General features: G+C 38.5%; 1 protein-coding gene across 1 annotated transcript in view; it reads right to left on the bottom strand.

Annotated features, from left to right (window-relative positions):
* Nucleotides 1-18,763, bottom strand: part of Bmp5 (bone morphogenetic protein 5) — a 140,701-nt gene that overhangs the window by 2,752 nt on the left and 119,186 nt on the right. The window contains exons 5-6 of the mRNA XM_028773584.1: nt 9,505-9,581; nt 4,218-4,328 (exon numbers count right to left, since the gene is read on the bottom strand). Coding sequence (XP_028629417.1) covers nt 4,218-4,328; nt 9,505-9,581 — 188 coding nt within the window. The remainder of the gene's footprint in view (nt 1-4,217; nt 4,329-9,504; nt 9,582-18,763) is intronic.

Genomic DNA, 18,763 nt, shown 5'->3' with positions numbered 1-18,763 from the left:
CTCTCTCTCTCTCTCTCTCTCTCTCTCTCTCCCTCTCTCCCTTTCTCTCTCTCTCTCCCCTACCCCTACCCCTACCCCTCCCTCTCTCTCTCTCTGTCTCTCTCTCTGTCTCTCTCTTTCTGTCTCTGTCTCTCTTTGTCTCCCTCCCTCCCTCCCTCCCTCCCTCCCTCCCTCCCTTCCTTCTTTTCTCTCTTTCGTTCATTTGTTCATTTGTACGTTTACTTTCTTTCTGGTTTTTTTCTTAAGGGAAACTGGAGGAGTGGATCTGTGGGAGAGAGGAGGTCAGGGAGGGGCTGTGAGGAGAAAAGGGAGGGGAACTTCAGTGACAAGAATAAGACAAGTGTATGAGAGAATAAGAGGGTTTTTTTTTTTCAAAATCTAGTACTTGTTTTTAGAGCAATGATTTCAACTCTTTTTTCAGCAGACTGACTGGAGTTTAATATTATTTTCCTTTCCCTATACGTTCCCCAGAAAACTGCCAAAAAGCAAGCTGAAACTGAAGCAAGGGATCCAGATCGTTCACAAACTGAATATCCATTCTCCTTAAGAGATTGAAACGTAGCCGTGTGGAAAAGTGGAATACTTAACTAAAAGCTTGGGGCTCGTTTTGATCACACTGGACGTTTGCCTGTAAGTTATAATAATTGAGCTAGAAGTCAGAATATGGCTCCCACCTACTCTGGCCCTTTTCCCAAAGGAGTTTATGGGAAGTCCCCATGATGAGCCTTAAGGGATCTACAAAAGAGCAAACGCAGCCTCTTAAAGTTTTGGCTTCACAGTGTCCTGGCTGAAATGGTCTAGGAGGCCTACGTGCAAGCAGAAACAGGACAAATGAGAGATCCCACATGACCTTGAAATTTCCTAAGACCTCACAAAACTAAAAGTTGGAGAGCTTCTCCGGATTTCAGATGCAGCTTGCATTCCTCACCAGCTTTCTCTCGGTAACCCTCACAGGCATGATTGATAAGCCCCCGGTTTCAGTGGCCTTGGCAGGCTCAATAAGCAGCGGCTTCAAACAAAATGGATTTGCTCTTGAATGATTCTTCGAATGTATTTGTCACTCACATGTTCCTCCTTAACAAAGAGCATGCCTGTCTTGTTGCTCCACATGCTTTGCAGAACAAATGTAAAAACATTCAAATACCAGAAACATTTAAAGTCAAGCTCGTCCGTGAACTTGAGTTTTGTAATGATGGTCTAATAAACAGGGCAATAAGCGAGTCAGAGAACAGTCTTCCAACTTCACACCAAGATTTCTTTTGTTTTCCCTTTAATACCACTTCTAGACTATAGCTAAAACAAAAACACTTGCTTATATATTTTTAAGACAAAATAAAGTAAATAAGGAGAAAGAATCATTTGACAGAAGTTTTTTTTATTAGCATTCATGAGGAACTTTGATATATCAGATATAAGTCTAAGGAATCAGAAATCAGTTTTCTTTCTCAGGCATTATTATTTTACAGATGCAAACAAAACAGATCAAGATTTTTTTTTGAGAAATCAAGTAGCATTGTTTTATAAGCTATCTTTTTTGAGTTTCTGTTGCTGCAATAGTGCATTGTGACCAAAGGCAACTTGGAGAGAAAAGAGATTATTTCATTTTACAACCTGTAGTCCGTCATCCAAGGAAATCAGGACAGGAGTCTGGAGGCAAGAGCTGAGGTAGAGGACATAGAGAAATGCTACCTTCTAGCTTGCCCACCATGCTTAGCCTGCTATCTCTTAGAACCCTATTCTGTCAGCCTAGAGGTGGCCCCCAACACTGAGCTGAGCCCTCCCATATCAATCATCAATCAAGAAAATGCACCCCTGGCTTGGTCACAAGGTAATCTGACACAATTCTAGCTTGTGTCAAGGTGACATAAAACTATTCAGCACATAAACTAAAAGTAGCTATTCTTCTTGTCACTACATACACAGTGGCTATACTGTCCCTTCAAAAGATGCACGCGTCACAATCTACCAGTAGAAATCTGAATACAGCATCTTCGCAGAGCCTACCTGCTCCCCTTTGCTCAAGAATACTAACCCATATTAAGGAATATTTATGAGGAGAAGGCACATCTGACTTTAATTCTCCCCAGGGATTTACTTTACGCCTCACACACTATCATTAAAGTAGCCTATCTCATGAAAAGAACATTTTATATGTGGCTATCGAAATACTTATTTGCTTGCTTTCTTTTCCTCTCCCTGATTTTATTTCTAAAAATTTGTAATCAAATCCATGCTAACCCATCATAGATGAGCACTCCAGGACAGGTAAAGATACTACAGTATCTTTAAGTCAAGAGTGATCCCAGGAAATGAAAAGGATTTCCCAGGAAAATACACCATTGGTTTCCCTGAGATCAGCTAACATGTACTGTGGGCCACCTGTGTAACACTTCTGAATGTATGGGAAGAGAGGTAAAGGTGACAAATCAAGGAGCTGTAAAGGCACACTGGGCAGGCCAGACACATCAGCTGTAGAGATGAGTGTGCTGTGATGAGCTTGAACACTAGTGAACATGCTGAGTTCATGGGAAGGCAGAGTAGGAGGCTGAGTCCATGTAGGGGTCAAGCAAAGCAAGACTAAGCCTAAAAGAGAGAACTGGCCTCTCAGAGGAGTGCGGGGGGAGGGGGGAGATGGATCAGTTGGTTAAGTGCTTGCTCTGCAAACATGGAAAACTGAGTTTGGTCCTCCAGCACTCAACAGAAGCAAGCAAGCCAACTGGGTGTGGGACTGACTGGAGAGGTGGCTCAGCAGTGAAGAGTGCACACTCCTCTTGCAGGGGTTCAGTTCCCAGAACCCATGATGGGAGGCTCACAACCACTTGTGAGTCCAGCTCCAGGGGTATTACAGAACATCTTCCCTGACTAAAAATGAATCTTCAAAAGGAAAGTAATCCCAGGTAAGCATCAAGGTATTTAAATACTTGATATGCCTGTTATTATATTATATTATATTATATTATATTATATTATATTATATTTATTATATTATTTATTATACTATATTTATATGAGTCCTTGTTTAGAAACTAGATACTCTGACCATCAGCTTTAGAGTCAAAATGGATGAAGGGGAAAGGTAACATTTCAAAGTCAAATGCAAATTCTAAGTGTTTGGGGCACAACTTTCTAAATACACTTCCCTCAAATGATAGCATCATTCTGCCATCAGCAAGACAACTCTACGTCTATCCTGGCTTCCTGATTCTAAAACCACGTTCTCTTCTTCCCCCAGATACATAATCACGGTTTTCATATTAACCCAGACACTAAATGGCGATTCTATAACATAAGCTACTGCACCTCCTAAGAGACTGCTGATTGCCAGAGTCCATTGACTATGTTCAGTAGATGTAGTATAACCACAGGTCACTGAGTCATCATGTTCCTATCTCGTGCACAGGAATATGCCAAGGATACTAGAAATTTAATCCTTTCTAAATATCTGGAAGTATGAAAACAGAAGAAAACAGAAAGGTGATTTTCTTTTGAAAAATAACAGAAAAGAAGAGGAAGTGAGGATAAGGAAAAAAATCAATGAACTACAGTGACTGTAGTAAAATAGTATATTAAAAACTTTCCTAAAATAATTATATCAAAAGTTCTCAGACGAAGTCCATGCAGCTGTTATTCAATATTTCAGTAAAAAAATGCTGGTGAATTTATAGTTTAAAAACTCATCTGGCTGGGCTGGTTAGATGGCTCAGTGGTTAAGAGTACTGACTGCTTTCTGGAGGTCATGAGTTCAAATCTCAGCAACCAAATGACGGCTCACAACCATCTGTAATGAGATCTGATGCCCTCATATGGGTGTCTGAATACAGCTACAGTGTACTTACATGTGATAAATAAATAAATAAATAAATAAATAAACAAACCTTTGGGCAGGAGAGACAAGGGGGCCGGAGCAAGCAAAAAACAAACAAACAAACAAACAAACAAACTCATCTGGCTAATCATCATGCAGTAATAAAATCTATGCAGCGTAGCAACATTATGTAATTACTTCAATTTTCCCAGCTGAATTCTGGGAAAATTCTGAGACCAGGATTATTGATTTAAGTCAATCTTAATTTCTTACTATACTCATAATTGTTACTCCAGCTACAAGTTACAAAAGAATTTAAGAACTTGAGGTTGATAATTAAATTTTCTTTAAAGCAACTCTACACTGTGTTTCTATTATAAACCATTTTTTATCCCATAAGCATAGAACATACCAGAGTTTGGACTATGGCATGATTGGTGGCATTCATATGAGCATTAAGTGGAAAAGAACATTCTCCATCACAATAAAATGCAGCATACCCTTCTGGTGCTATGATCCAGTCCTGAAATATACAAAAGGAAGCAGAGTAGTATCATCTAAATGACAGTAAAGACAGATAATTCTTAAGTAGTACTCAGAGATATTTAACCTGAATCAGTTTCCTTTCTTAGTCCAACAATTATTCTCTAAGTTCTGCTTCTCCTACATCTTTTAATTTTTAGTTGAAATTTTCAACTAAGTATAAATATTTTCACAAAAATTTCTCCCAAGAGTTTACTATATAAAACAGTATACATTAATCATTCTGCATTTGAGAATAAAATTATGAGCACAAAGTAGCATTCTAAATATTGTTTGAACTTGGAATAATTAACTCTGGAGCATTCAAGTGAACCACAAAATGTGGGAAGTAGATAAAGTCTTGAGGGAATTTGTGCTATTGACATGAGCACAACCATGTCAAGGACCCCAGTGATTCATGGGAATGGCAATGACTTCCCTAGGATAGGCTAGAGGAATGGCAAGATGTTCCTTGTGTCAAGCTTAGAGGAATGGTAAGACCTCCTCAAGTTGATGTATGAATGTTGACAACATGTGCAGAAAGTATCAACGGCAGCTTCCTCCTCCAGGATGAATATAGGTTGAGACTGCTCCCCTCCAAAGAACCCCTATCAGGATTAGTTAGCACACCTCCATCTTTTTCGCCTGGGCATAATAAGTTCTGAGTTTCCTTGCTGTGGTTGGTATGTCTCCATCAAAGCACATAACCCACCCAGTCCCAACTTTTCTGTTTATACATCTGTCACTTCTTCATTCCAAAGCCCTGCAGGCCGAGGCCAGTGGTATCCAGTGTGGATCCCTGACTGCAGGGAACACACATTGGTTAAGCAAGGGAAAACTTCAGAGGCAAGTGCAAGCGCATAAAGAAAGCATCTCTGTAAGTCGGGTGTATATCGTGGGATGAGAAGAATCTGGAGATAGACAGTTTGTGCTTTAAGGTGGATTTTTGAGGAACTATGGAAAAAATAAAAGCATTACGACTGCATCTGTGTTTACACTATGTTGAGGAGACATGCCCAGGCACTCCTATTGAGGAAAAGAACTATAAGAATACAGTCTTCAGACTCAAAGAATTGCAGGGTATGGGTTGAAGCAAGGAGTAAACTCACTCCTTGACAGTGAGCTTTGTTTAGGGTAAGAGATCCAGATGGAGATGCTAATGGTTATAATTTGCCTGTTTGGGGGCAACCTGATCCACAGAATAAAAACCAAATGTCAGAGGAAGGAGCATAAAGCCTGGGGTTGGGAAATATCCCAGAGGTTTTATTTCTGTTATGTCTGGTGGTTGTGCCCATGCACAGAAGTCTAGTCCAGAGAGGATCCTTCTGGATCTATGTATTCACCCAGCAGCTTGGTCATCTGTTTCTATTAATGACTCTATGCATTTGTTGGTGACACTCCTCTAACAACATGAAGTCCTAATGGGCTCCATTCAATTATTTGGAGTGGGCTATGACTTAGCTCAAATGTATTTTCCTTTATCATCCCCTTGGGCATTCCTTTTAGAGACCTAGAGATCAACCCTGGTATGGAATGGTACCCAATGTAAATATGAAAAAGATAGAACCCCTAGAACTTGAGACCTCCACAGTATATAATGGCTCTCATCGTGCTCTCTCACTGAAGAAATATAGAGCACATAGTGTTAAGTGGGCCCCTGGCTATGCTCCCTGAAGACATTGCTTATTGACACCATTCATACATGCAAATGTTAGTGGCAATAATGTCATCCAATGGTCCACTAATGGCTCCAGAGAAGTAATGGTACATTATGTTGGCATTTACCCAATCTCCAGCTAGACAAAGGATCTGTATGAAGCTATGGAAGTTGGCAGCTGTCACCAACCTTTTTAATATTGCAGAGTCAATTGCTGATCTCAGCGCACTCAGTGTGAGTAAAGGAGGGTTGCAGCCCTGAGATCTGACACGATTTGATATTTCACACAGATTACCAACACATATGTGTGACAGCACCTCTTAAAATGAAAGTAAATATAATTGGTAACTAATTAAAACCTACTGTGTGTTTGAACACACAATAGCAATACTACAGATATGGCCCAATTACATTGGCACACCCTAGAAATTCAGAAGGCTTAGGGGCAAATTGTCCCCACTGCTAATATTACAAGAAATATCTTCGATGAGTTTCAGGGTTTCAATTGCTCTAACTTGTTAAAACTTTCCTTGTTGGGCAAAATGGCTGTTTGTTCTTCCTTTCTGCTTTCCTTATAGTCTGGTATTGAGCATTGAAACAAAACTCCTTAGAACTAAAAGTAAAGACACCCTGAACATCTAAGTAATAAAAAATGGGGAGATATGAGGGACAAATGAAGTCCAGAGGGGATGTATATTACTAACATTACTGTACATGAAATTTGAGTAGTAGGGGGGATTGTAGGGTAGAGGATGGCATATATAACATTAAAAACCTTTTCTTAAATGCCATATAGAAATATATCACTGTAGAATCTCCCGATGTATATGTATATATACTTACACATACAGAGAAAGTTTTAAAATGGAATTACCCCAAACAATGCTCCTACTAGACAAGACAAACTAACAAATAAAGAAACCCATCGCCAGGGATGGGTTGTTTCTTTAAGAGTTGTCACCAGTGAGATTCTAAGGAGCTCTACACATTACAAGCTATTCTCTATCAGTGCTCTTGGTTACCTTCCAGAACTTGACAATGTGACTCTGATACCACACACTTTAATCATAAAACATTGAGAAATCTCGTGGAAATGATCTGAATGCTTCATTTTACTGGCTAGCTTAGTGGTAGAAGATTCTATCCGTGTTACTGAAGGATAAAAGCAATCATTCATTCATCTTACCCAACTGTGAACTACATAGACTACAATGGTGACTGACCTGCCAAGACATGCCCACTGGTGCAATAGTGGTTCTAATGTCATAGGCATAACCAACCACTTTCCAATTGGATATTTCACATTCTACAAGATGAAACCTGGCTCTAGGGGAGAATCTACTATTATTATGCTGTTAACTGGACACAATGTTAACCAACTCCTAATGACTTTTTATACACATAGGCTACTACTGCACCTCTCATTCCTCATCACAAACGTTTGTATTGCAATAGACAGTGATTAACACAGACATCCATACAAGACAAGAGATTATGGAATAATCAGTCTTAACTGGAACATATACACTATACCTACCTCCTTCCAAAGCTCACGCTGTGAAAGTAACACCAGAAAGATATTAAAAGCCAGAGGCTGTGGAGGACTACAAACAGTGTCTTCTGAACACAATAGAAATAAAGACAATTTGTAGTAGTTGTGACAGCATGCACAAGACCCAAAGCAAGACTAAATATCAGCAGGAGAAGGGAATTGCATATGTAATCCTACCCCTAAACAAGATGCTATTAAAATATTTGAGCAGCACAAATTGGTCTTGGTTTCTTTTTTAAGAAATCTAAAGTTGGAAGAGTAAGGAAGTGGGCTGTACATGGGAAGAGTTGAGGAAGGAGAGTGAATATGATCAAAATATGCTAGATAAAAATTTCAAGGAACTAATAAATATTAAAAAATGGAAATACAATAAAAACAAATATATAGTTTCATCTTAATATTACTTTGTATCACTATTTTAATTTTGTGAATATAATACTATGAAGGTGGCTCATATGCTGAGAGTTTGTTGTAACAGAATACCAAGAGAAATCTGAAAATTTCATATTGCTTTCAGAACTGTAAAAAATTAATTTTTCTAAGTTTCCTCTTTACCTCTTTTTTGAAGCATATTAAAAAAATAAGAGTTTCAAGTAAAAGAAAAGTATTCTTACAAACCTGGTTTATGATTTTAACTTTATAGTTAGAATTTCTATTTCCTAAAGAGAACTGTGATGGTAGTGGTGCTAGGGCAGGTATTTATAATAAGCCAAACACGTATTTTATCTTTATAAAATTAAAAGTTCAAGAGATGCTGTGGGGAAGACTCAGAAGGTAAGAGTGGTGAGTGGGAAAGCATGAGGGCTTGAGTTTGGATACCCAACACCCAGGTAAAAATCGGGGAGACTAGGGGAAGGGTGCCTGTCTGTCATGTGTTGGGTGGTTGATTTGTGCTTCCGTGGAAGTTCACAGGTCCACTGCAGGTCCCTGCAAACAGTTGGTTTTTTAACGTGTCAATAAAGAGCCAGCAGACAATGGCTAGGCAGGGGGATTGAAGTGGGACTTTTGGGATTCCTGGGAAAGAGATGTAGAGGGAGAAGGAGCAGGGTCACCATGAAGGGGAAACAGATCAGACTTAAGAGCCCTCTGACAAGTAAGGATCCAGGAAAGTGGCCCCAGGGACCACTCCCTTAATTGGATCTGGGGTAGGTAGCAGAGATGAAATATAGATTAGGCAAGTATCAACTCAGGAATATCGGAGGGGAGTGTGTCAGGAGTGGCCCGGTCATTGAGCTAGTAAGGCATATTAGAAATTACACTGTGCATGTGTGTTTTCATTCAAAAATCCCGAGAACTCTGGCGGGTGACAAGAAGCATGATTATCCACTGGGAGCTCAGAGCACTTTAACAAGATACCACTATAGTCATGCTTACTTATAATCCCAGGATTTTCTACATTGGAGTAGGAGAGACATGCCAATCACTGGCCCTTCCTGGGAACCACCATAGCCCCAAAGACAATGAGCTCCAGACTCAGTTGAGAGATAATTATTTCAAAGAGTAACATGGAAATTGATGTGGCCTACACACATGCTCACAGACAAGCACAAACATGTGTGTACAAAAATAAACACATTAGTAAATTTGTAATGTATATGCGGGGTGGCACATACTTATAATCCCAGTCCTTAGGACACTGAAGCAGAAGAAGGAATCAAAGACATCTTGGGCTGCATAGTGAGACTCTGATTCATGCAGAAGACTTGGGATATTTTAAAGACAGTATTGTTTTTATCCGTTCTTAAATGTTACATTTAAGAATGTCATATTTCCCTATATAGTTGTTAAACTCAACTCATTATATTCCAATAAGGAAAAAATAATAAGGAAATGAAAATGATGTGTGTAAACCACATGCTGAATAGTCTTCAAAATGGTTATTATACTGAAACAATTACTAACAAAGACTAGACTTAGTAAGGATCTAAGAAAAAACAGAAAAGAAACACCCAAGTTAACCAATCTTACCTGCCATCCCAGATCCCGGAAACTCACATAGAGTTCGTGCTTCTTGCAGGCTTGTTTTTGTTCACTGGTATTATAATCTACGGATTAAAGAAAAAACAAAAACTCTGGTTTTAAACAAATGACTGCTCATTAGGTATAGAGATATACAATTTCGGATATGAGATTATATGTAGATAAGGTTTCTGGAAGAGATTTAAAGATGTAAAACATGAATTTGATACTTGACTGATAATTTTGGCTGTCGATCAGTTTTCCTATGTCGAATGTAGATAATATCATATGCTTTATAAAGATCTGAAAAGAATTCTACTGCTACCTATATGTCAGGCATAGGCTGGTGATGCTATTCACTGAGTACTATTATCTGTGTGATAATTCATTAATTCAGTCCTACTCTCATGGTACTTTATATAAATATGTGATGCATATTTGTACAATATTTTCTGCATAGATACTTTCAGAGCAGATGCCAATGTCTTTGGAGATCTTATTTAAATAAGTGCCATCAATACAAGAGACTCCATTTTGAGTTTCTGATCATCACTCAAATCCATAGCCACTTTAGGCATCTTCATTCATGGCTAATCAAAGTACCCAGGCACAAAAAATCAATCAGACAAATAGCTCAGGCAACCCACTCCCTTTTCTCTTCATTCTCACATCCAATCTGTCAGGAAGTCTCCCACACAACTTTCAAACAGATTTCAAACCCACTTTCTTACAGTTGCCACCATTACTCTTGGACCAAGCCACCATCACTAGCCAGGATTATCGCAGTATTATGAGTGGTAGTCTTTCTCCCCTTGTATCCCTACAATAAAGTGCTAAGTGGGCTTTTGTCGAAATAATTACACATCTGTCTGAAAAAAGCCCAGCATCACTAAACATGAGATATCTGCAGAATGGATACAGGCTTGCTGTGAGTTGGTCCCATTGCCTCTCTCACTCATTTTCAGTAATTCTTCTTCTCCTTACCTTGCCTTACACATAACAACTACTTTCTGTTACACACACAGTTGAATTTGGACCTCATTCAGGGACTTGACACTGCTGTACTCTTTTCCTGGTATTTTCTTGCATGGACATCAACACTAGTAAGTGCTGTATTTTTCAGTAATTTTCAAGAACCATCTTCTGTAAAATGATTGTTTTCTAGCTAGCACATTTAACATTGTAACTCTGATGCCAATAGTCCCCATTTTTCTGATCACATAAACAAGTGATTTATGTTTCATAACACTCTGACCTTCTCTGCTATTGGGTATTCATTACATACATTGCTTCTTATCTCCATTTTCCCCTTAGCATAAATCTTCACCAAGTCAGAAAATCTATTTAACTCTGATTCGTTGATGTATACCAAGTACTAGAAATAGCAATTGATACATAATATACATTTCATAAATATTTGAAAAATTAATGTGCTTATTCCCTACAGTTTTCCATGAGTAATTTAAGACAGATATGTTACTTCTATTACATATTTTGCAATGTATTTAAAAACATTAGAATTTGTATAATTGTTTTAACAAATTAAATCTCAATGTAAAATTCAATTGTGCATCTGAAATAAAGTAAAATGTATTTAAAATGCAAAACTTTACAGAACATTTTTTATGTAGCCTTGGAATTCTCTCCCACTTTTAAAAAATAACATTATAAAAGATTGGTATTATTTCCAATGTGAAAGAGGGAAATGAAAGAGAAATAGATAACTTCCTTCAAAGAAATTTGCATCACTATTTCACTTTCCAAACTAATGATTGAATTGCTAATGAAAGAGTCTCGAACTGGAAATAAAATTGTGACTGTTATTTTTATAATTATTTCAAATGATTATTTGTTTGATATCAGTTTAGAAAATGAGATAGTAGAATTTCCCCCTTATGTAATAATTGAATATATATATATATATATATATATATATATATATATATATATATATATAATTACATAAAGGTAATGAGCAATTAAATTTATAATGGATTCTTGTTCCAAGAGTCTGATGTCATGGAGAGTTATACCTGTACGCTTATTCTGTCAGAAATAAAAATTAATGGGCACTGAGTGAAGTAAATAATTTACCCAAATCATCAAAATCTGCAGTTAGGTTCCCTCTCAATAGTTGGCAAAGTTAACTTCAAGAAGAAGGTCTAAGAAATGATATTTATAGCTTTAAAAATATCGACTGGCATCTCTTAGAAGATTAAATAAAATGGACATAATTTTGCTGTTGATGTATAGGTCTACAGATGAAGTCATGTGCCCAATCCCAGTATACCCACAGATTGCCAGGAATCTTGACCTTCTCCTGGGGCCCCTTACCCCACTTTATAAACCACCAGACACAGACCCTCCAGGCCAGGCCACATTGCATGAAGGCACATGCAGCATATCTGTGCTCCCCTTCACAACTTCTCCCAGTTCCGATCACCATAGCTATTTGTGCCAGATCTGTCTTTAGGCTCAGCCAGGACCAAACATCCTGTGCACGGGGCAAGCCTGGTGAGTCTGCCTGACCTTATCCTGCCTATACATTATTCTATTCCAAGACCTACACCAAGAACACACAAGAAGAGCCTTGCCCAGCCTGATGTACCTGAAATATATCTTTCCAAAGCTCCAGGTTCACACCAGGTGGCACATCCTACACCCCAGCTCAGCTTGCTGGGTTCACATAGGATATACAACCAGTAAAAGATCACATGATCAGATCTTATATTAAAAATAATATGAATGATAAAGACACCACCACCATCCCAGCAAAAATCTACCAATCTTATAGAAATGTTCTCCAGCAGGAATTACATAGATGAGGTCCAGGATACAGAATCTTAAAGAAAAGTCATAAACTTTATCAAAAAAATTATAAAGTATAAATTCAAAGTGAGAAAGCACCTGAAGGAGGTGCAAGAAAACACAAGCATAAGTCTGAATGGAAATGACTAAATTCAATGAAGACAGAGAAACCATTGTCAAGAAATCAAGCTGAAATGAAGTTGTAATTGAGAAACTAAATCACTCAACTAGAAAAGTTCAGGGATTCCATCAGTAGAACAGGTCAAGTAGAAGATAGAATATTAGGACTTGAAGGTAAGTAGAGGAACTAGAACAAACTAGCAGAAAATATCAATTATTTTTAATCACAGGAAAAGAACATGTTGGAAATTCGAGATCCCAACAAAGACAAAATCTCCAAATTATAGATGAAGGTGAATAATCAGAGGTCAATGGCAAAAACCAGATCTTCAATAAGTTCATAGAAGAAAACTTCCACAAACTAAGGAAAAGCATATCAATGGAGCTGAAAGAAGCACACGGAACCCCAACAGACATGCCAGAGAAGACCTTGCGGTAAATCATGGTTATGTCACTAAATACACAGAAAAAGAAAAGAATCTTGAAAGTTGAAAAAAAAACACAAATCACATATAGAGGGGAAACCCACTAGAAAAACATAGCTAATTCCTCAGTGGAAACTTTGAAACCCAGAAGAACCTGAAGCAATGTATTCCAAGATCTAAATAGCACAACTGTCTGTCAAGATTACTGTATCCAGAAAATCTATGGGTCAGAGTTGAAGGAAAAAAGAAAAGTTTTCCATGATCCAAACAGGCTAAGGTATTCATAACCATCAGACAACTCTAAGCAAACTGTGGAAAGAAGTACTTTGGACAGAAAGAAGGAGTAAGCAAAACCAAGAGACTTTAGAAACTCACATACAAAGTGTGACTAAAACCAGCAAAAAAACAAACAATATGACTACAATCAACACATACCTTTTAATACTAACTTTAGATATTAATGGCTTTAACTCTCCAGTCAAAATACAATGGTTATTTGAATGGACTTTTAAAATGTTACCTTTCTGTTGTCTTCAAGAAACTCAGGTTTAAAGATACATATCACCTGAAAGTGAAAAGATGGACCCCAATACAGTGGGAGCAGGAATCAAACAAGTACTGCTCTCCTAAAGCTTGACAAACCAGACTACAAATGGAAACACATCAGAGTAGATAGACAAGGACACTTCATTCTACTTAAGGGAACAGTTAATACATTGAAATCCTAAATATATATGCACCAAGCTCTGGTGAAAACAATATCATTTAAAGAATTTACTACTGGAATTAAAGAAACAGATTAACATCGAACTACTAATAGTAGGTAACTTTAATACCCCACTTTCTCTAATAGAGAGATCATCTGGATGCAAAATAACAGAAAGATCATATAAATAAATGACATATATCAAATGGAATGAACAGATATCTACAAAATATTCCACCCAAAACCCAATTAAATGTGTGTGTGTGTGTGTGTGTGTGTGTGTGTGTGTGTGTACACATATACATATTCAGCAGGTCATAGAAGGTTCTGTATTAAAAAGTACATTCTGAGACAGAAGACGAATCTTTAAAAATTCAGAAATTTTGAAATAACTCCCTGTATGTGACCATAATATCCTATATTGACCATAATGTAATAAAACTTTAAGTTGACAGCAAACAAATCTCTAGTTAGTACACAAATCCATGGAAATTAAAAACTCATTTTTGAATGATGAATGAGTCAAAAAATGAGTCAAGCATAAAAGCAATCAAATAAATTCAAGTTAAAACAACTTGAGATTTTATATCATCCCAGTCAGAATGTCAGGTAATGGACAGAATCAGAAAATAATCTGTAGTGAATGAGGTAAATGCTGCATGTCCATCATCTGATGTGCCTGGCTCCATAGTGTCACTTGTCTGTTTGATAACCTGGAGAAACCAAAGAAACTCAGAGATCAAAAAGGTACCACAGAGAAAGGAAGAAGGATCACTAAAGACTGGAGTAACAGGACATGTAAGATGCAAAGGACCTGAGGAAGGACTTATTTAGGGAGTGGTAAGGGGTCAATACAGAAGGAGTGAAAAGGAGGTTAAAAAAATATCACACTAAAGATGTTTGGAAGAGCCATAAAGGAACATACTATTTTTTTATTTATCCTAAATTGCATATAATTGTACATTTACATATAGATATGTGTTTTGGATGAATTTAAGCCTCTTGGGCTGACAAATGCTCCTGAATAGCTTTAGTCTGTCTAATAAAAACCCCAGCATTACTCATAAGAATCCCTCTTTTGAGTTGTTGGTCAATCCAACTATACCCTTGGTTGCCTCCCAGAGACTGAAGGTAGGTTCTTGATGCTGATAACACAATTAGGACACAGGACTTGGAGGTTACAGCTGGCTCTGACCGAAGAGCCACCTCCCTATAGACTAACTTTAATAGTCCAGGAGAGTGCTGAGTAAGCTGCTAACAGAGGAAATGCCAGTAGTTGCCCCTAGCTGTCAAGCTTGTAAATCACAACAAATATCAAGGCAAGTTTCCCCCAAAGGTACAATAGTGGCACTATATAGCAGCAACCTATAGCTGTCTAATTGAATTTAAGGCCCATCCAACAAGGGGAACACCATGCCTGGTGTCAAAAACCTAATCAACTACCCAGGATTAGTGAGGTCATGGGTATTAAGGGCAGACCTGACTGCCACCAGTTTACTAAACCAGCATACTACCTAACTGCGTTCAAAGATCTTTCCTTATTCATGTAGGCAAGTGTAGCTTCTGAGCCTCTCCAAAGAAGTTTCCCTTTGCAAAAGATAAAGACCATTACAGAAAATCACAACTTGTCATGATGCAGAGAACAATTGATCTTGGGAGCCCTGCCTAACTGGATACATCTGCAACACCAACCCTACACATTACGGCTCAGGCAACATTGCAAAAGAGAAGACAGAAAGATTATATGACCAGAAAAAAAAAAGGCCAGGGAATCTACTGTGAGATTGTCTCCTAGAAATGACTGGGAAGCTTTACCCAGGATACTTCAACTTATTTAGCTGCCTATCTCAGACTTGAACAAGCACAATAGACAGGCTGACATGGAGCAGGAAATCTCTCACACTGCCTCTGCCTCCAGCACTAAACACAGTATTCCAGGTAGCTGAGGGGTACTGAAGGCAGATGTACCTTCCCTTAGAGATAAGGCTCCTAGTTGCGTATCCAATACCAAATGACCATCCCTGAAATCATGAGGATGCAAACAACACTGGATAGTGTCAAGAGACTGTATTTATGATGTGTGTGTGTGTGTGTGTGTGTGTATTTGTGAGAACAATAATTGAAGAAGTGGAGGTCAGGAATTTGAGAGGGTGTGGAAGAGACATGGGAGGACTACAGGGAAAGAAAAAGAACTAAAGGGAATGATAAACTTGTTTAATTTTTTTACTTTATTTTTTATTGGATATTTTATTTACATTTCAGATATTATCCCCTTACCCCATTCCCCTGACCCCCCACCCAGGAGCCCCCATCCTAGCCCCCTCCTCCTGCTTCTATGAGGATGTGGCCCCACCCACCCAACACTCCCACCTCCCCACCCTCGAATTCCCCCACACTGGGCATCCAGCCTTTATGGGACCAAGGATCTCCTCTCCCACCTATGCCCAACAAGGCCATCCTCCCTTACATATACAGCTGGAGCCATGGGTCCCTCCCTATGTGCTCCCAGGCTGGTGGTTTAGACTCTGGGAGCTCTGGTTGGTTGGGATTATTGCTCTGTTCATCGGGCCGCAAACCCTTTCAACTCCTTCAGTCTTCTCTCTAACTCCTCCATTGGGAACCCCATGATCAGTTCAATGGTTAGCTGTGAGCATCAGCCTCTGAATATGTCAAACTCTGGCAGACCCCTAAGGAGACAGCTATATCCAGCTCCTGTCCGCATGCACTTCCTGACATCCACATCAGCGTCTAACTTTGGTGATTGCACATGGGATGGATACCCAGGTGGAATGATCTCCAGACGGCCCCTCCTTCAGTTTCTGTCCCACACTTTGTCTCCATATTTGCTCTCTTGAGTATTTTGTTACTCCTTCTAAGAAGGACCAAAGCACCCACACTTTGGTCTGACTTCTTCATGAACTTCATGTGGTCTATGAGTTGTATTTTGGGTATTGCAAGCTTCTGGTCTAATATCCACTTATCAGTGAGTGTATATCATGTGTGTTCTTTTGTGATTGGGTTACCTCACTCAGAGTGATATTTTCTAGTTCCATCCATTTGCCTAAGAATTTCTCGAATTCATTGTTTTTAATAGCTGAGTAATATTCCATTGTGTAAATGTACCACATTTTCTGTATCCATTCCTCTGTTGAAGGACATCTAGGTTCTTTCCAAGTTCAGGCTGTTATAAATAAGGCTGATATGAACACAGTGGAGCATATGTCCTGTTATATGCTGGAGCATCTTCTGGGTATATGCCCAGGAGTGGTATAGCTGGGTCCTCAGGTAATGCTATGTCCAATTTCCTGAGGAACCTCTAGACTGATTTCCAGAATGGTTGCACCAGCTTGCAATCCCACCAACAATGGAGGAGTGTTCCTCTTTCTCCACATTCTCGCCAGCATCTGCTATCACCTAGTTTTTTTATCTTAGCCATTCTGACTGGTGTGAGGTGGAACCTCAGGGTTGTTTTGAGCGGGGGTGGGGGGCAAATGAAGATAGACTGGGCTGAGTATATGAATGGAATGATAGTTGACTTAATTAAGTAAAAACAAACAAAACAAAAAACTTCTGTATATGTAGCAATAACGTTGCAGTTAAGAGTTATCAAATACAACTTTTCTAGATGATATATAGTAGGTAGATGCTAGATATAGTTTATAGAGGAATGGTAGATAGATACAGAGATATCTATATAGAGACATACTTTATATAGAACAGTTTAAATGAACTAATAAGTTAAAATTTTCTCTTTCAAAGCAAATGATTTTTTTAACATTCTTTTCCTAGTTTTCAAATAAAGAAGTAAGCAAATAGAGAATTAGGACAAAAATTAATTTATTCACAGAAAATGATAAATGCTGCCTAATGAAGCTCAAAATAGACTGCTCAAAAAGGTGAATTTCATATATTCTTCAAGGAAATATTTGATAAACCTAAAAAGGGAGCTAGGCCACATTAAGTGAATTACCATCTTGAATATGTACAACCTGACCCAGACTGCTGCTTTTGTTTATATAGGGATAGATGTGCTTTGAGGGGGGATAAATTTGTCACACAAAACAGTAACCAATAAATTAACAGCTACCTGGAATGTTTCCTTAATTCTGTTCAACCAAGCACCCCTGTAACCATACAAATGGCATGGACGCCTTTGAGCAGCTGTACTCAACCTGCGGTTCACAACCCATTTGGGGATTCAATGACCCTTTCACAGTGATTACTTATCAGATATATTGCATATCAGATATTTAAATTAGTATTCACAACAGTGGCAAAATTAGTTATGAAGTAGCAATGAAATAACTTTGTGGTCGGTTAATATGAGGAACTTCATTATAAGGCCACAGCATTCGGAAAGGTTGAGAGCCACTGCCTTAGAGGCTACTTACATGAAACTTTACCTACAAACTTTAGATTCCAACTATCTGCCAGAGTTCTCTAGATGAAAGTTTCCCGAATATCTCCCATTCACAGTTTTTGTGCTTCTGGTCTCACTTTTGATTTTATACAAACTCTAAGTAGGACCAACAGTCACCTAGTGGTCCTATCCAAAACTATACAATGAGTAAGCGAGGTAGTCAGTATTCATGGATAGAGGATGAAAACAAAATGTGCCAATAGAGAAATAGGGCTAGCTAAAGACATACTGGATATGCTAAAGTAATTGCTTGGGAAAGTTTTCTAAAACCTTTCACAGTTCACAGAATAATCAATTTTGAATATTAATTTCTATACAGATCATCTAGATTAAAAAGATTTTCCTGTGTGTAGCATTGCAGGATTTTCCTTTTGTTTTTCACTTTTTTTTGGTTCTTTTCGCATCATGCATCCTAACCCCACTAGTCTCCTCCCCTTCTCCTACCCACTCTCCACCATTGCAACCTCCTCCTCTAGAGACAAAAAAAAAAATCTCATCACAGAAGCTGTAATGTGTCACAATGTTTCCCACAGTATGCCCTTTTGCCCAGACTTCTTTGCTTGCAAATGTTCATTACACTGACTCATTGGTCTGGGACGAAACCTCTGACTCCTGCTACGCTAACAATACTGTAACCTTACTGGAACTCCTTGTGAATATCCTGTCTTTGCCCCATGTCATGGAGAGCTTGGCGTTTTGGATCTGTAGGACCAGCCCCTTCATGCACTCCAAAAGTTCAGCAGTAGGGTAGATGCTGGGGTGAGCCAACTCAAACACCTGGATCTGAGC

Source organism: Grammomys surdaster, unplaced genomic scaffold, assembly GCF_004785775.1.
Source record: "Grammomys surdaster isolate TR1022 unplaced genomic scaffold, NIH_TR_1.0 231, whole genome shotgun sequence".
In the NCBI taxonomy this organism is placed as follows: Eukaryota; Metazoa; Chordata; class Mammalia; order Rodentia; family Muridae; genus Grammomys; species Grammomys surdaster.
Note: the sequence above shows the minus strand (reverse complement) of the source record. Positions and strands in the feature narration are given on the sequence as shown.